General features: G+C 41.3%; 1 protein-coding gene across 6 annotated transcripts in view; it reads left to right on the top strand.

The window, feature by feature from the left end:
* The window catches only part of LOC127043240 (complement C4-like), a 117,246-nt gene that overhangs the window by 19,161 nt on the left and 78,402 nt on the right, over positions 1–19,683 (top strand). For 2 of the 6 annotated variants that reach the window (XM_050937109.1, XM_050937107.1), the window contains exons 2-11: positions 3,194–3,300; positions 3,974–4,166; positions 5,735–5,918; positions 6,666–6,736; positions 9,244–9,329; positions 10,724–10,806; positions 11,743–11,830; positions 15,374–15,479; positions 15,735–15,858; positions 18,843–18,958. In XM_050937109.1, coding sequence (XP_050793066.1) covers positions 3,236–3,300; positions 3,974–4,166; positions 5,735–5,918; positions 6,666–6,736; positions 9,244–9,329; positions 10,724–10,806; positions 11,743–11,830; positions 15,374–15,479; positions 15,735–15,858; positions 18,843–18,958 — 1,116 coding nt within the window. In that variant the 5' untranslated portion in view covers positions 3,194–3,235. The remainder of the gene's footprint in view (positions 1–3,193; positions 3,301–3,973; positions 4,167–5,734; positions 5,919–6,665; positions 6,737–9,243; positions 9,330–10,723; positions 10,807–11,742; positions 11,831–15,373; positions 15,480–15,734; positions 15,859–18,842; positions 18,959–19,683) is intronic. The other 4 variants (XM_050937108.1, XM_050937110.1, XM_050937111.1 and 1 more) reach the window with 4 other exon arrangements.

The following is a 19,683-nucleotide window of genomic DNA, read 5'->3' as shown; positions in this document are numbered from 1 at the left end:
GAGACTGGAGTCTGAACACCTAGTGGGAGGTAGTGGTGCACAGGACCCCAGGCAGAAACGTAGGTGCCTAGGGAACTTCTACTGCAAACGCTTAGGGCTCCAAGTGCTTTCAGGTGCCTACAGCTGTCATATGGAGTTTTGCGAAGTGCAGTGGAGCCTGAAATTGAGACTTAGGTGTGTAAGTCTGGGGTTTAAGTGCCTAAGTACAAAAGGCACCGACTCCATGGGTGCTCTGGGGCTGGAGCATCCATAGGAAAAAAATAGTGGGTGCTGAGTACCCACTGGCCACAGCTGTTCAGTGGCGCCATTGCCGATCAGCTGTTTGGTGGTGTCCCGATGAGCTAATCAGGAGCATGACCAAACAGCTCTTTGGTGGCTTGGGGAAGGGTTTGGGGGAGAGCAACGGGCAACCAAGGGCCTCAGGAAGGGTGTGGAGCAGGGAAGGGCAGGAAGAGGCAGAGTGAGGGTGGGGTCTCACAGAGGGGGCAGAGTGGGCGCAAGAAGAGGTGGGGTGACAGCAGGGCCTAGGGAGAAAGAGTGGAGTGGGGGTGGAGCCCGCCTGGGGAAAACTAGAAGTTGGCGCCTGTGCTAAGTACTTTTGTGACTCTAGCTCTTAGTCCTTCAGCTCAAGTGGTAAATATCTGCTCTGTAACTAACTAGAGGGCACTGGTTCAATTCCTGCCAATGATCCGCACAGAAGAGCGTGGAGGCTGTTGCAATAAATTTTATAAAAAACCTTTAGAAACTATTCTTGGACCATCTTAAAGATGGATCGCTACTATGAGTGCCTCACTCTTGAATGAGGACCTTTGCATCTAAATAGTTAAAACAAATAAATGAATCAAAGCTTTATTTTTATTGTTACTTAGTGGGAAGCAGGTGACCCAGGTTCTATGCTCGGCTCTACCACTGACCTGCTGGGTGATCTTGGACAAGTCACTTCAACTGAGGGATAGCTTAGTGGCTTGAGCATTGGCCTCTTAAACCCAGGGTTGTGAGTTCAATCCTTGAGGGGGCCATTTAGGGATCTGGGGTAAAAAACTGTCTGGAGATTAATCCTGCTTTGAGCAGGGGGTTGGACTAGATGATCTTCTGAGGTCCCTTCCAGCCCTGATATTCTATAATCTCTCTGCCTTAGTTTCCTCATCTGTAAAACAGGGACCTTGGTTCGTCAAGTGCTTTGAGATCTAAGTTGAAAAGCACTATATGAGAGCTCAGTAATATTACTATCACTCTCTCTCCCATTCTAAAGAGCTGAAGCAAAGGGCTAACATTAGCATCACTACACTCACCTTTCATCTCTAGAAGCCAGGGTTTATATGTGCCTTAGACCAGACAATGAACATGGGCTTCTTGTCTGTTTTGGGATAGACACAACTGACCAAAGCTAGGACTATGTGGCTTGATTTGATTTTGCTTTAATTCTGAAATTTATTTGTTTTCATAAGAATGTATACGGGGGCATTTCTCTGAGTGCATCTTTTCATGATGCTGTCCCTGAACGCCTAGAATACATTAGCCCCTTGTAATAAAATCAAGACACTGAAAAGGCCATTTGTTACATGGGCTGTGTTTCTGGTCTCTTACATATACAAACAAGCAATAAAAACCTAACTCCCTGTAGGTAAATCTTGTCACTGAACATACATTCAGAAAGGCCTTGACATGAAAATGAAGAGAGAAAAGAAGCAGGATGTTTTGGAATGTGCCACCTAATTAAAATCAGAGAAGTGACTGTTATCACATAAAGAAATTGTCCACGCCAACTCCAAACAACATATAGAAAGTGAAGGGTGGGGGTGGCGCTGGAATCAGAGAACTGTGCTTTTTGAGCTCTTTAGACACATCTTAATTTTGAACCATTCTTCAAGGTTGTTCACATACCTTATTGCAGTTCAACCTTTCCAGACTACTGGTCCTTTTCAGAAGTCTAATTGTCTTGTGTACCCCAAGTTTTACCTCACTTAAAAACTACTTGCTTACAAATCAGACATATAAATACAAAAGTGTTACAGCACACTGTTACTGAAAAATTGTTTATTTTCTTCTTTTTACCATATAATTATAAAATAAATCAATTGGAATGTAAATATTGTACTTACATTTCAGTGTATAGTCTATAGAGCGGTATAAACAAGTCATTGTATGAAATTTTAGTTTGTACTGACTTGGCTAGTGCTTTTTAATGTAACCTGTTGTAAAACTAGGCAAATACCTAGATGAGTTGATGTACCCCCTGGAAGACCTGGTTGATGTACCCCTGGTTGAAAACCATTGCCTTAGTGGCATGTCCACTAATCTCACTAACGGTCACTGTCCTGTCAAGGAAATTGAACTGTGCCCTGATAACAATTGACCAGATTTTGGAGAAAGGAGACTAAAACAAGATGAGAGAAAAGAGGATGTGGGCCTCCAGGACATCCATAAAGTGTGACCAGATCCAACTGAATGGATGTCTTTAATTCGTGCCTGCAGTGAGCATTTGTCCAGAACACAAACCCAGCACATAATCTGGTATGGTTCAATGCAACCCTCAGGCTTTGCTCAGGAAAAGACCAGAATGTGATAGTTGGAGTATTGCAGGCCAGGACGGAGTTGCGTTGGAGAAGTTCCATTGTGAACTTTGCTGAGTGCCTGCCCATGCTATACTTGACTGTAACCAGTATTTCTCATGTTTTCATAATCACTAAATCCAATCGGTGTTTAAACACACAGGAAAGAAACTTTCTTACTAGAACAAAGTTACACTCAGATAGAAAAAAGCACCGTTTGTTTTATTCCCCACTCAGAATGAAGAATTGGCTTATTGCAATTGTTTTTGTCATGCCACCTTTTTCACGAAACTGGTTTTAAGGATTGCATTTTCAGAACTTACACTATTAAAGTAGGCATCATACTATAAGAACTTCCCTCCGCATGGTTTTAAATGACCAACATTTGAAAATATTGCAGCTGCAAAGACTCTGGTCAATGGAAGCTGAATAATAACATGCAAAGTCTTGATTAGCTCTAGAATGTGCATCCCTGGGCTATGTTTTTACATCTCTGGAACCTTCAGTCTCTATTGATTGCATAATATTGAGGGTTATTAATGAGTAACCCAGGATAGAGACTGATAACTGATGTTATCTGTGGTTAGCCTCATTCTAACCACCGCCATCTCAAAGGGAAGTTTTTAATGTTCTTCTGATAGATCTTTTTTGCAGCAAGGAAATTTATTCTGCAAAGGTTCTTGATGGAAAGGCTGGTATTTGTGCTGAGCATTTGTGCATTCTTGCGCAATGCAGAACAAGCGCCATTGTAAGTATATTGCTTATTAGTTTTCTGCTTAATGACAAATGCCATGGGACAGAAAGCATAGCTGGCTGACACTCAACTCCCTATCTCCTTCTCGTGAAACCCAGATTCTATAGTCTTGTATTGCTAGTATTTTAGGGAGATAAGCATCCGGATGAAGATGAACCATCTATAACTCAACATATATAAGATGGAAGTGATACCTGTTGACATATGGAAGCATTTGGGGGAATGGATAGTATATGGAAAGTATTGGTACCATCAGTTGAAGATACATGTTTTCAAGTATAAAATACACAAATTTTATAGTGTTATTAATGCACTGTCTGGTATTACCTCCAGATATGTAGGTGTGAGCCTGTCTAATCTTGCTCTCTATTAAAGTGGGCATTGGTAGTCATTATTCGCCTACAAGGTCCACCCTTTCCCCCTTTGTATGTGAGATGAATTTGGGGTAGGACTGGTTATGGTGATTCAGGGTGGCTGAGAATTGTGGGGAAAGAGTTTTGATTTCTATTGTTTTATGTTGTTGCTGGGTTGGTTTGATCTGGAGGAATTGAGAAGTCTGTTGTTTAGTGTCTTTTGAAAAGTTTGCACTTGATGGATGCTTTTTTAGTGTCTGTTTAAAAAAAAATCCACAAAAGTCAGTAAATAGTCTATTCTATCTGGTTTTTAGATTTCTTATTACTGCACCAAATGTGGTACATGTGGGAGAACATGAGACAATAACTGTTCAAGTACACGGAGCACAGAGCTCTGTCAAAGTTACAGTATATTTCAAGGATGAGATAAATAGTGAGCTACTATCAGACATGACTGTCTTTACCCTCAGCCAAGAGAACAACTATCAGGAAATGAAAAAAATTATGGTGAGTCTACAGTCATGCTATTAACCAAAAGCTGTCATTTAAAAATCTGTCTGGAGTCAAGTCATCATCATGAGCTGGGAATTTGTGATATCACTGACTAGACGGGGTCAAAGCTTGAATAGGAAAACTCAAGCACTGTGTGGAGTGGGTATTGCTGGTTCAGTTGGTGGCACTCTGTTTTCTGAGTCTATACTACTAAAGAAGTGCCCCAGCATGGTTTCAGTGGCCTCTTTGTGATAGGGTGACCAGACAGCAAATGTGAAAAATTGAGATGGGGGTGGGGGGTATATAAGAAAAAAATCCCAAAATCAGAACATCTGGTCACCCTACTTTGTGATGATAGGTGCTATCTTCTATGCAGTAGGTAGACACAAGTTCCTGATCACTTTTGATTAATAAAGATTCCTTGACTTTTTCATGAGAATGGGGAATGGAATATGGGCCCTGCTGCCTTGGCAAAGTCACTTCCCAGTTCCATTTAGAGAAAGTGGTCATCTTCACTTTTATTATTGAGGGCTTGTCTAGACTTAAAACACTATGCATCACAGCTGCACCACTGCAGTTGCACTGCTGTAGTGCTTCAATGCGGACACTACCTATACCAATGGGAGAGATTCTTCCATCAGCATAGGTAATACACCTCCCCAAGAGATGGTAGCTAAATTGACAGAAGAATTCTTCCATTGACCTAGCACTGTCTAATGGGGACTTAGGTTGTTTTAACTCCACCACTCAGGGGTGTGAATCTTGCACACCCCTGAGCAACATGGTTATACTGACCTAATTTTCTAGTGTAGACCAGGCCTAAGATTGTGGTAGCACCCAGAGTGTGATGGGCACTTTCCATACCTAGGGGTAGAATGTATGGTCTTCTAATCTGAAAATGTACGCTATTGCTGTGAGCTGTTAAGGACCTGCTGCATTGCACCCCAAAGCCTGCTTACTCTTAGTGGCTGTTGAAATGAGTCCTTAAAGTTCAGGAGAGTTGAGATCTGGGGTTTTGTTTTGGATTATTGTGGAGACAGGGACATGCTGCAAAATTCCAACTTGATCTGAATATCCCCTAAAGTTCAGATCTGCAGCTTTGGTTTGATCTCCTTTCTAGACAGGACATTTGGTAGCCCTTATTAATATGCATCAGACAATATTCTAACCAAACTTTGAATAAATAAGGGAATATGGGGTATATTACAACCACCAAATGGCATGGTAACAAGAAAATAATACGTATTTAGGATAAAAAGTAATTAAGTTTTAATTATATTTAATTTAAAAGGTTTTACTTTTTCATAGTTCCATGGCAGCGAATTAGGAAGTGAATTGCATTTCTAATGCCAAAGAAATAATAGTCCAAAAATAGAAATAAACTTGAGTATCATCTGTATAAAAATGTTATGAGCCATACAAATGGTATCAAATCTTCAACTATTTCATGGATACTTCAGTCAGATAAACTTCTTAGGCTAGATTCTCAACTGCTCTAAGTTGGCATAGCTTCTTGGAATTCAGTTGAGCTACATTGAATAACACCAGGGGAGGATCTAACACTGTTCTTCCATTATATTCAGGTCAAACCTGATCTGATGCCTGAAGATATGTTCAAGAAAAGACGAAAACCATATGTTCTCCTAGTTACTGAAAGCAAGGAGCTTTTTAAGGAACATCCTCAGCACACTCGCATCCTCCTGTCTTCCAAGAAGGGCTACATTTTTATTCAGACAGATAAACCTATATACACACCTAGTACAAAAGGTTAAAAAAAATAGTACTACTTTTCAGAGGTTAAAAATGCTATATATCATGTGGTTGCTGTTAGGGAAAAAAATTAATGGCAAATTCTTCACTTTATGGCAAAAACCTCACTACTCCCCCGACCCTTTATGTGTGTCCAGCAGCTGCAGTAGACTCTAGGCACTTGTACTTCAGTAAACTCTGGTCTGCTGCATTGTTACATAGCTCTGTGTAATGGCACAAAAGGGGAAAGAATTTTTTTGTTCCTTCTCCTAGCCCTTAGACATTCATCCAGGACCCAAGCAGAATCTGGAACTTCCTCCTCAAGCACACAGCAATGACTCTCATCTGAAAAATATTAAAATTCAGGGGGAACTTACAGAGCTTTGTGACTCGCAGTATATCCCCTTTTAGTGATTGTAAAGTGACAAAATATGAGACTGGATTAAGTGATAACACAGGGAGCTCAACCTTATACACATTTGAGTTGCAATGGTTAAGTACCTGTAATGATACTGTTGTGGAACCAAACTTACTCTATCTTTTATAAGAGATATTCTTAAAGCAGCAAACACATTTATTCATATTTATCTTGCTTCATACAGTATAACCTGGAAAAGACAGTGGTAGGGTTTTTTATTACATTTCTGATTATTTGATTTGCCTTCCTGAATTGATTGACTCAGTTAACAACATGAAACTAGAACTAGAATGTGTATTTTAGAAAGGTAAAATGAAACCCTCAGCTTTACCATTTTTATTATATAGTCAAGTACAGGATCTTCACCTTGGACAATGCAATGAAACCTGCAAATGAGAAGATTCAAGTCATTGTACTAGTGAGTATGTAAACGGTGGTAGGTATTTCTCCAGGAAGTTCAAGAGTGAGACTGGTTCCAATGATGGCTTTTGAGGGTGCAGTTGCACTTTCATTCACAATTGAAAGAATCTGGTTAAAAATTTTTCTTGTGCAGAGGTGGCTTCCGAGGCCTCCATCAAGAGTTCCGGTTAACTGATGTGTTTTTGTGGCATGGACATTTGTCCTTTAAGAACTGAATAGAGACCATCAATTTATTTCATATGGTCATTGGGCAGCTATCCGATGGTGACAACTTTCAGTCATTATTAGGGCTGTCAATTAGTTATAGCAGGGGTAGGCAACCTATGGCACACGTGCCGAAGGCAGCACACGAGCTGATTTTCAGTGGCACACTCACTGCCCAGGTCTTGGCCACCGCTCTGGGGGGCTCTGCATTTTAATTTAAATTTAAATGAAGCTTCTTAAACATTTTAAAAACCTTATTTACTTTACATACAACAATAGTTTAGTTATATATTATAGACGTATAGAAAGAGACCTTCTAAAAATGTTAAAATATATTACCGGCAGCGAAACCTCAAGTTAGAGTGAATAAATGAAGACTCGGCACAGCACTTCTGAAAGGTTGCCGACCCCTGAATTATAGTTAACTCACGTGATTACCTCAAAAAAATTTAATCACAATTAAAAAAATTAATCATGATTAATTGCAGTTTTAATCACACTGTTACACAATAGAATACCAATTGAAATGTATTAAATATTTTGGATGTTTTTCTACATTTTCATATATATTGTATTCTGTGTTGTAATTGAAATCAAAGTGTATACTATTTTTATTATAAATATTTACACTGTAAAAATGAAAGAAATAGTACTGTAAACAAAAGAAATAGTACTTCTCGGTTCACCTCATACAAGTACTGTAGTGCAATCTCGTCGTTGTGAAAGTGCAATTTACATATGTAGATTTTTTTTTTGTTACATAACTGCACACAAAAACAAAAGAATGTAAAACTTCAGAGCCTACAAGTCCACTCAGTCCTACTTCTTGTTCACCAATCTCTAAGACAAACAAGTTGGTTTACATTTATGGGAGCTAATGCTGCCCTTTTCTTGTTTTCAGTGTCATCAGAAAGTGAGAACAGGCATTTGCATGGCACTTTTGTAGCCGGCATTGCAAAGAATTTACATGACAGATATGCTAACATTCGTGTGCCCTTTCATGCTTTGGCCACCATTCCAGAGGACATGCTTCCATACTGATGAAACTTGTTAAATAAATAATGTGTTAATTAAATTTGTGACTGAACTCCTTGGGGAGAATTGTATATCCCCTGCTCTGTTTTATCCATATTCTGCCATATATTTCCTGTTATAGCATTCTTGGATGATGACCCAGCACATGTTGTTCATTTTAAGAACACTTTCACTTCAGATTTGACAAAACGCAAAGAAGGTACCAATGTGAGATTTCTAAAGATAGTTACAGCACTCAACCCAAGGTTTAAGAAGCTGAAGTGCCTTCCAAAATCTGAGAGGGATGAAGCATGGAGCATGCTTTCAGAAGTCTTAAAAGAGCAACACTTCGATGTGGACACTACAGAACCCGAAATACCAAAAAAGAAAATCAACCTTCTGCTAGTGGCATCTGACTCAGATAATGAAAATGAACATGCATCAGTCTACACTGCTTTGGATTGTTATCGAGCAGAACCCATCATCAGCATGGATGCATGTCCCCTGGAATAGTGGTTGAAGCATATGAATATTTAATGCATCTGGCATATAAATATCTTGCGATGCCAGCTATAACAGTGCCATGAGAACACCGGTTCTCACTTTCAAGTGACATTATAAAAAAGAAAAGGGCAGCATTATCTCCTGCAAGTGTAAACTAACTTGTTTGTGTGAGTGATTGGCTGAACAGGAAGTAGGACTGAGTGGACTTGTAGGCTCTACAATTTTACAATGTGATTAATTTTTTTAATCGCTTGACAACCCTAGTATTACCAAATTGTTTCAGACTTGAACCTGTAAGTAAATGAGAGAGGCTCTGTTAGTTTCCCATCCAGGTCTCATGAGGGGGACTGTTTAAAAGTATATCCTTAAATATAAGGTAAAGAACAATAATTGTATTAAGACATTCAGCGTATGGCTGATTGAGTAGCCAAGGACTAGTTCTGTGCACCATCATGTTGGAACCTTGGGTCCAATTTCTTCCTTCCTTCCTAGGCCAGAAAGGGCAGGGAGGACTGTCAGGGCAATTTACTGTGTCATTTAGCAGTAATTCTTCCAGTCAGAAGAGGAGTGGTGTTTACAGGCTGTGAAGAGAATCTGATATAGTCTTTCTCAGTCTAAAGTGGAGTATGGAGGTCTGGCAGAAAAGTGGAATCCTAAAGGAAAAATTAGAGCAATCTTGCTCGTTCCCCTCCCCAGGATCTAGATGCAAACTTCAGCTAATGACACAACTGTTTCATTCTGAGGATATGAGCTGTATTTTTGTTTTTGTTTTTTTCTCAATAGAATTCAAAAGGAATGGTGGTTAAAAAATTAGCATTGCAGACAAAGCCAATGACCAGTGGACATTTTGTGATACCTGACATTGCAGAGTAAGTTACTGTGGCATAATCTTCAATGTGTCAACATATCAAAATTACTACTATTATTATTTGGGAGCATCAGAAATTTCTTCAGACTAAAAGTGACTAGAGAGATACACAGTCTCTGTTTGGAAACAATTTTCCCTTCCTCACCAGTGTTATTTAGTTTTGCCATCCTTTGTTAGAGCAGGGAGGTAGGACGGCGTGCCCTTTCCCCAGTGCAATTCAGAGAAGTTTGAGAGAGATCAGGTGGATTTTAACCATTTTATTGAATACTACAATAAGATCTAAATATATGCTTCTAGGCTACAATTTCAGCAAGTAAGGAAAATCTCATTCCCTGCTGGGTGGTCTGGCAGGGCGTACCGGCTATGGGCCAATGAACCTGTTTCTCTGTCTAGAATCTGTCACGCCTCCATCACACAGTACATGGAGAAGCTTTTAACGCACTCATATATATCCTAGCCTACTCATGTGCCCTGTCACATGCACATGCACAGCATGACTATGCATGCCAAGCCATGGCTCCCCCTACTGCTGGAAAACATGAAACACATACTAAAAAGATAAACCTTAAAAACAAGAAGGGTAAAGGTTCCTCACCCTGGGGACACAGGGAGGGGCGGTACAGTCCCGTAACAGAGGAAGGAGATGTTTCTGCTTTGATTACATTCAAGCACAGCTATGACATCCTTTTAGAAAATGACATTTGGCAGGAAATGATGGCCCAGTCTTGTGTGGCCCTGAGATCCTTGTGGAAGACACCTTGATCCTTACAAGAGCCAGCTCAACCGTTTAGTGCTTATATGGTGTGGCTATATGTATTCTAAATTATTAAATCCCCAATTCAGCAAACTGCTTAATTGTAATCATGTGCTTAAATCCATCCCTTTTCAGTATAGCATTTATGTTTAAGCATTTTAGTACAAGCTTGAATCCCATTGACTTCAATGAGACTTAAGCATGTGCTTAAAGTTAAATGTGCTTAAATGCTATGCTGAATTAATTAGAGCTCATAGCATGAAGATTGCCTTTTGCGAATATACTGTGACTCTCTTCTTCATATCGGTTTTTAGGGGGTAATCTGTGTTCCATGTAGTTTGCAACATGGTAATTTATTGGCTTGTTCCTCATGCTCTCCAAAGTGTCTCTTTCAAACCAGACTTCAGTACTTCAGAAAAACATTTATGGGCTTCCCAGCAGCAAATGGAAAGTAAAATGAAGGAAAATCATTGTTAAAGGGTGAAAACAAAGGAAGGAAGCAAACATTGGTGTTTGGTTTCAACTGCTGGGGGTTGGTTTTTTCCTTATTCTATTTAGCAATACATTAAATATGTTTAAATTGCTTTGAAAATCTATTGAGTAAGAGAAACTTTCTCCTTTCTATTTAATCTGAACACTAGTCCTGGAAACTGGAAAATCCTGGCTTGGTTTGATGGGTATGAGATGTCCAATAGTTCAGCTGAATTTGAAGTTAAAAGCTATGGTAAGCTAATGTTTAACTGGGAGCATGAGTACGTGCAGTTCTGACTATATCACAGCGAAATATCTGGTTGTGCTAAGATATTAGATCTTCTAGATAACTGGGGGCCAAATGGGCTTGATAGGCAGTGACCCAAGTAGGATGTAATGTTAACCATTCTTCGACCAGCGCTTTGTGGGATTATACCTCAAGAAGGTGTAATCCCTCGCTGTGTTCCCTGGTGCATATGATAGCGCACAGTCTCCACCATCCATTAAGATGATGATGGTTACTCACCCCAGTGTGTCTGAATTGCTGTGTGGGCCAAGTGCAGTGGGGTGGGGGGAGAGGGAAGTGATTGGAGGTAGCAGGGCAATGGCTCTACCCCTCTAGAGTGCCTTGGACTCAAAGAAATGCACGGAGAAACAGTCTTGACACTCAGCTGAGCCAATCCATGTGCAAGGTGCTTGAATTGAAAAGAATTTGCACCCTCTCATCCCTATGCACCCATATAGGGGCCAATCACGATCTGAGCCTTAGTGAACTGAAGGATTTTATAATGAATGTACTTTGGTGAGGAACAGCTGACTCTAAGAGTATCACTCAGCCAGTGGGCCTGATTCTGATCTCTCATATATTTTACATATGTAAGATCATTGACTTTAGTGGATATAAATTAGTATTTGTGAGATCAGGCTCCTGTCCAGAGTCTATCTGTCTCTATGCCGTTGTAATATAGCTCCAACTACTGGTTAGCAAGAGGGCTATCAAAGATTGCTCTGCTTTTGCCTAAAGCTTAAATGGAGGCTTCAGCTTTCTCTGCACACCTTTCAGTGCAGGAACAAAGAGCTGCCAATTTTTCCAAAGCCTTGTGCATTGTGAACTCTTGGGAGTTGAAGGCGCACTTGAAATGTGAATTCTTTTAGACGGGATCTTTATTTTTTGTGTTCTTTTGTGCAGAACTTCCATCTTTTGAAGTCAAACTTATCCCATTTGAGCCATTCTACCATATTTGGAACAAGACCTTTACATTTGATATTTATGCGACGTAAGTATATTTTAATGGCGTCTTTTTTATGAGAGTTGAGGATAAGAAAAAGTGAGCTCTGTCACTTCCTCCACTCCTTGTAATTAATAATTAAATTAATCCATAAGACAGAAGAGGCAGTTCAATTGTTGGCAAATGCATCTTTTGAGGCCCCAAGTTTGAAGACTGAATGCTTTCAAGCCGTATGAGAAGTCAAAATGCACTACTTGGAGTGGCTTGACGGAATTAATAATTGTACGTTGCTTAATTTGACCATTTAAATAACCAAATCTTTTTTTAAAATGTTTGTTTTCTAGATTAGATGCTTAGATACTAGGTTGATGAGGGCCACATAGGTACCTAAATAGACAGATATTAGATTTTTTACATTGTTATGGATCATATATCATATACTTCTCATAATTCTTGTTTCTGTGTACATGCTGCAGGTCATCTAACATCTGATCCTGTATAATAGAAATCAGTTGGAGAGTTTCCACTAACTTTAATGGGAGCAGGCTCTGGTTTTTCTCAAGCTTTTCTCCTTCAGTCTCTCATATTCTGGTCCTTTTTCTCTGTCTCTTCTTTCTTGAAACATTGCTGTGAAATGCTGCTTCTGTGCTAATGAGATGCTGTCTGATAAATAAAGAAACAGGGTTTGTGGCTTTCTTTATGAGCTGTAAAAGAGATGAAGATGAGAGAGAATTTCTTTCTGGATTGCTAGATCAACAAGTCCCTAAGACAATAAAATTAATTATTTTTAATTAAAAAGTAGATCAGCGAGTATAAGAGTTAGCAACATTCTAAAGCTCAGTAACTTATGATTTAGATAGAGGTGGACCTCAGCTGTTAGTTCAGACCCAGATCTGAACTTTTCCCAAAGCTCAGTGGTGTTTGGATCTGGTAGCTTGATGTGGGTCAACTTCTAATTTTAGAATAATATCATCAACTTTAAGTCCCCTCCACTAAGCAAAGAGTGATCACGATGAAAACAGATGAGCAATGTTTGCTATTTATTTAAAAATAAGTAGCATGAATACAGTTTTTTAGACATTATGTTCTCATGCACAGGTTTCACGCAGAGACTAGGAGAACCAAGAGCAGTTTAAATCTAGGTTCTATTTTACCAAAACCCTGAAAATTCAGTGATTTCAGAGAAGTGGTTCGGTTTTTAGGCCATCTGTAGTCTGAATTGGAAATGGTGGTCCTACATTAGCAGTTACTGTAGGGTTGATCCTTTATGCAGAGAGTCTCAGAAACGTGATGTTTCTTTAATTGCTATATCAATCTTAGGCACTTATATGCCCCATCACTGTAGTATATGAGAACCTCATAATTTTAACACCCTTGTGAGGTAGGGCAGTGTAGCAGGGTTGACACCTGCCTCTCGCGAGCACCTCTTCTGGTTGGGTGTGTCCATGGTCTTTAAATCAGTCTAGCCCTGGTATGGGGTTGTATCCCCAGAGCTTCCTCCCTGGAGACACTATCTTCCTGCAGTCCTCCACAAGCTCAGTCCCTACTCAGTGTCCACAGCTAGACAGGAGCTCCTTCATTGCTTCCCCGGTCCGTGTTAGCAAACTGTCTTTGGCTCAGACCTAGTAGCCAGCCAGCAGCCTCTCGCTCCCTCCAGTCCCTGCCATCCGTTGTGCTGCAGTTCCCTCAGCAAGGCAGGCATGCAGTCGTTTCTTCTCCAGCTTCCAGCAGCAACTAACTGCTGCTCTGTTCTGCAGCTCCTTTTATATGGCCCTCCTGGGGCCTGATTGGATGCTTCTACCCTACAGCCACTCTAGCCTGTTTGGAGGACCTCTGCATTGCTCCTTTCCTGGGATGGGTGTGGCAGAACCCTGAGGCCTCCAGCAGGGGGCCTTTGGGCCTAGTCCACCCCTTCACAGGCAGAGTCACGGTTCCAGGGTAACTGCATCTGTATTCCCTGTCGGTGATCTCTCAAGGGCACCCACTTAAGGTTTCTGGCTCCCACCATCACCTCTTTTGAGTGGTGATCTACATGAGTCTCCCTTCTGACCAGAGTTTTAAGGCTGCACTGTGATACCCCCAGCAAGCCAGTCTGCCTCAAGGCCAGCCCTTGTGCTTTGCTTTCTCTCTGAGGGCTGTGACCAGTGTATTGCCAGCAGATACAGGTTACCACACAGCTCCTTCTAGGCAAGCATATTTATTCTTTAGAGAGAAAACATATTTAAATTATAAAAGCTCCAATTTGCATGCTCAAAACTTATCAGAAGTCACCCATTAGTCTTCTGGGGCCCAAGTAGGCCAAAGTCTTTCCAACCCATTTGCAAGATGAGATCGTTGCACGGGTTCAGAAAGAAGGCCTTGTGTGAGTTAATGCTAGTCCTTTTGTACTAAAAGACCTTTCTTTGTTTCCTAGTCTCTGGAAAACCCAGTCTGAACTAGCATATACAAGACTCTCCAGGGTAGTACATCTCTACGGTTGTTTAGTCTCAATGACTCACCTTAATGACTCCCCACTGTTTTTTGGTTCCTGTAAGATCTGTGGTAACCCTCCCCCCATGGAGTAGAACACAATGATACAGAAACCATACAGAGAATGAATAAAGAGACCCCACAGATACTGCATGGGGTTGCAATATCGTTCACAGGCAGTGCTATGGCCCCCTTTTTGTAGATGAGGAACTGAGGTGCAGAGACCAGATCTACACTACTAAGTTATGCTGGCAGAGCTATGTTGACCAGGACTGTGAAAAAAAGCACACCTCTGACTGACATAGCTATGCTGACATCCTCCAATCTCCATGTAGCTATACCAACAAAAGGAGTCCTTTTGCCAGTATATGTTATGTTCTTATATCCTGTGTCTCCACCAGGGGGCTCTGCTGGTATCTCTATACTGATGTAGTTGTATCATTAAAGCATTTGTAGTGTAGACTAGCTCAGGGACTCAGGCATGGTCCACACTACGCGTTAAATCGATTTGAACAGAGTTAAATCAATTTAATGCTGTACCCGTCCAAACTACAAGGCACTTAAAATCGATTTTAAGGGGTCTAAAAATCGATTTCTGTACTCCTGCTCAACGAGAGGAGTAACCCTAAAATCGATATTACTATATCGATTTAGGGTTAGTGTGGACGGAAATCTAAGTTATTGGTCCCATTCTTTTACTGAGCTACTCAGAGTGCACCGCTCCGGAAATTGATGGTAGCCTGGGGCCATGGACGCACACCACCAAAGTAATGTGCCCTAGTGTGGACGCGTAAAATCGATTTTATAAAACCTGTTTTATAAAATCGATTTTATTAATTTCAATTTTACTCTGTAGTGTGGACGTGGCCTAAGTGAAGCATCCAAGGTCTGCACTTTGTATATCTACAGCTTTGTATACGAAGCTGTCAAAGATTATCATATGTATAGCACTAGTTTCTAGAGCTGTATTTCAGTTCGAAATAATCAATTACAAAGGCACAATACTAACTTATTGCTAGGTAAAGAGACTCTTTCATTTCATGTTCATTAGCAATTGCACATTAGACTGTCTACTGTGTGAATATTACTATAATTTTTGCTTTATTCTTTTTCCTATTAAAGGCACTCTTATGGAAAAGGGATAGATGGTGTTGCATATGTGCGATTTGGCATAATAGAGGAAACTGATAAAAAAATCTTTCTCCCAGGCCTGGAACAACAGCCTTCAGTAAGTACAACATATTAGAAATGATTGTATTTGATTGAATATTGAATCATATTAAATATTAGTTCAGTGGAGCTATGCCATTTTATACCAGTTGAGTTCAATATTTGTTGAGATTCCTGGAAATGAAATATCAATGGCCTTAAAACACTGGCCCTTGTAATATTACAGTCAATTTACTAAAAATGCAACATAACCTTTAAATCTAATACCATTCAAAGCACCAAAGGCAATAATATTTTTCCACCTTTATTTTAGATACAAAATGGAAAAGGAATAGTCACATTAAGTACCAAAGCTTTAGAAGAAAAAATAACAAAGAACATTGCTGCTTTGGAAGGGCATTTTTTATATGTCTCTGTTACAGTTATTGAAACTGCAAGTAAGTAAACTAAGCATTTGCTGATGTAATCTACAACATTTTCATTGATCTTTTCCCAGTACAGTTCTCATTGGGTGAAATCTTGGTCCATGGAACTTCTTTTCACTGCAAATTAACACAGGTCCTTATTTAACTGTTGTCCACACACATTATGTCTATGCTGCAGGCTTTATCATGTGTTCTTATCCTTGTTTTACGCTCACCCCTCACACCACTGTCCACACACACAGTATCCTAAAGCATGTGCTTATATGTGCCTTGAACCCATGTGTGCTTGCACAGCTGGGAGATAGGTTAAAGCCCACATTTTGCAGTAAGGCATGCTTCGAACTGTCCACTTTGCAGTGAGGATACAGCTGTAGCCAAGTTTGTGTTCAGATAGTCCTGCAGCGCCATACCACATTCCTGGGTCCTGTATGTTCCAGCTCTTCTTCCTAGTGTGATGGTGTGAGACTCAGCCCTGCAGCACCTCCTGCTGGTGTCTTGGGAATTAGCTTGTTTCCAGCCTTGAAGCACTCTCTGCAGGCCAGTGTCCCACTGCTGCTTGTCCCCCATGTCCCTCCCTGGACTCAGGTGCCCCTTTATCTGGGGTGCTGCCCCCTGGCTGTACACCCCTCAGTATCAGGGTCTCCCCTCCCCAGGGAACCTCCCACCCCCTATCCCCACCTCACCTCAGTGATAGGCTACTGCCAGTCACCAACTAGCTCCCGTTCCCTTGGGCAGACTGCGGTATAAGCCACTCATCACTGGCAATGAGCGTTTGGACCTGCTGCCTGTCTCTGCAACCCAGTTGCCAGCCTGGAGCTCCCCAGCCCCTCTGGCCTTTCCTCAGCCCTGCCTTACTCTAGGTGCCCTGAGCTTCCCATCAGCCAGGCCCCTCTCTCTCTGTGAAAGCAGAGAGAGACTGTGTGTCTGCTCCTGGCCTCCTTGGCTTTTATAGGGCCAGCTGAGGCCTGATTGAGGCATGGCCCAGCTGCAGTTGCCTCCCCAATCAGCCTATTAGCTGGTTTCCCTGCCACAGCCCTCTCCCAGGGCTGTTTTAAGCCCGTCAGGGCAGAAGCGGGGTAACCACCCCATTACACTAGTCATTTCCTACTTGCCTCCCATGCACCAGAAGCTACTTGTCCATCAACATTTAACTCTTCGTTCTACTCAGCCAGCTCCATTTCCTGCTCAGCCCAATTCTGCAAAACAGCTCTATGTTACGCTCAACACCCAGCGGGCTGCTAGCTAGTCAAAGGAGCACACCACAGTTCTGGTTAACCAGTGGTGTGAGCACAGCAGGGAGCATGATTTTGGGAGCAACACCAGAAATATCCACTTGTCTCAAAGTGCAGATGGGACTGCTGTTCAATGCAGGCAGTGCAGTAAACATCTAAAGACCTTCTACTGCAAGGCAAAGGTTAGCAAATCACCATTTACCTGCCCCTGTTAGGAAGGAGTTTGACTGGGGGCTCCCCACAGTCCCAAGCACAGAACCCATAGCCCTACATGACAAGCTTTTAAGCAGGGACTTTGGGACCAGGGGTATGGCACCTTAGCAGACACAGCAGAACATGGGGCGGAGTCAGAGGAACAGACCATGGTGCTGAAGCCTTGGATCAGGCCCCACAGCTATATGGGCTAAGGGGTATCCCAAGGCTATATTCCAAGATCTGAGCATACTGCAGCACTAAGGGCCATGGGATATGCCCCAGCAGTCTTACTGCCGCACATAAGTGAGTACAACATCAATGTGGATGCAACAATTACAGTGTGGCTGCTCTCGCTCATGCTAGGCTGACATGAGAGAATTAGCTGGAGTGTAGATCTCTTGAGTTAACTCTGTAGTGAAGACATACCCATGGAAGCCAATGGCAAACTCCCATTGACTTCAGTAGGGCCAGGATGTCATCCATCATGTTTTATTGTCTACTTAGCACAATTGAAAGAGAGCTGGATAATATATATGTTCATACTTGCCATAATTTAGTCTGAGTCGTAACATTATGGACACAATTGTGCATATAATGGCATACACAGCTGATGAACTTAACTCAGCAGGGGCTGACCCTGGGAGCACATAAGAGGCAAATAGGTATTATAGAAGGGTTTCTTCCTCCCTCTCCTCACTATCCATACTGAATTTTTGCTAGGAATGTATTGGCTTTTTTGCAGCAAGAAGGAGACCTGGCCAAAACCAATGAATGATAATGCTGGATGGGCAGGAGCTGATTGTGAAGTTATCGTAAAAGTTTGAACCTGCAGAATAAAATATCGAACAAGCATAAAAGCATTAGAAGTATTTGCCAGAAAAGAAAACTCTCCTCCCAGAATGTGAAAAACCTATGGCCTGGTTCTTCCGCCATTACTCACACTGAGTAAGGCCTGCTTGAGTACTCCCAATAGAACTAATTGTAGAGAAAAGAACTACTCAAAGGGAGTGAGAGTGGTGGCATCAAGCCCAAAGTAAAAATTGAAGCTCTCAAAGGGCCAGAGTCCACCCTCCTGACACTGAGTAATACCTTTAACCGTAAAGAAATATCACCTGCCTGCTATCAATTCACAGAAATGGTAAAAATGCCAAGTGTTTTCTTTCCCCCAAACCACTATTTGCACCATGTTCCCTCAGCAAGGACAGTAAGAGGGATGTGAGGAGGAGGTGTAGGATGTTCAGAAGGGAAGGGAAAATTGGGTTGTATAGGTGTGTGGGAGGGTGGAGAGCAGGAAGGCTGAGAAGTACACACTGGCAATGCAACCCAGCTTCATTGGCTATGTGGATTAGCTGCTTCACAAGACTGAAGAGCAGCCTGAGCATACTAGAGAAATCAAGGCCAAGAAAAGTGATATTCCATTGTAAACTAAGCCGTGAGTCTTTGGAAACGAAGGCTTAGCTTCATTCACTTCTGTTGTACTTTAGTTTTCTTCATTTGTGGTTGCATTTTTAACATTTTATGTGGGAGTAAAAAATGTCTTGGACCATAAAAGGTGTTTGCTATTAATAGGTGGTGAAATCCAGGAGGAAGAACTCAGTAGTGTGAAGTTTGTCAAATCTCCTTATACTATCGACCTGTCCCACACCAAACAATATTTTGTGCCTGGGGCACCTTTCTCTGTTGTGGTAAGTCACGTTTAGTTTGCAGTATCTGCTTTTTTCCATTAAAAGGAACTCATCTAGCAGCAGTTCTGCCCATAGAATTCCCAGCTTCTTCCATGGGATTTCTTTGTGAGGAGTTGTCATAAACAGATAGCTAAGGGTTAATGTCTCTTTCACCTGGAAAGAAGTAACCTGAAACACCTGACCAGAGGACCAATCAGGAAACAAGACTTTTTCAAATCTGAGTGGAGGGAAGTTTGTGTGTGAGCCCTTTGTTCTTGGTCTTCTGCCTGTCTCTCTCTTGGCTATGGGAGGATTTCTGTTTCCTGCTTTCTAATCTTCTGTTTCCAAGTTGTGAGTACAGAGATCATAAAAACAATAAGGGTTATTGTTTTCTTTCTTTTGTATTTACATGGTATAGTTGCTGGAGTGTTTTGAATTGTATTCTTTTTGAATAAGGCTGTTTATTCATATTTCTTGTCACCTTCTGTATTTGTATTTGTCACCTTAATACAGAGAGACCATTTTTATGTATTTTTCTTTCTTTTTACATAAAGCTTTCTTTTTAAGACCTGTTGGAGTTTTTTCTTTAGTGGGGAACTCCAGGGAATTGAGTCTGTGCTCACCAGGGAATTGGTGGGAGGAAGAAGTGAGGGGGAAATCTGTGTGTGTTAGATTTACTAGCCTGACTTTGCATACCCTCTGGGTGAAGAGGGAAGTACTTCTGTTTCCAGGACTGGAAATAGAGA

Source organism: Gopherus flavomarginatus, chromosome 1, assembly GCF_025201925.1.
Source record: "Gopherus flavomarginatus isolate rGopFla2 chromosome 1, rGopFla2.mat.asm, whole genome shotgun sequence".
Classification (NCBI taxonomy): Eukaryota; Metazoa; Chordata; order Testudines; family Testudinidae; genus Gopherus; species Gopherus flavomarginatus.
This window is presented reverse-complemented; position numbering and strand designations above follow the sequence as displayed.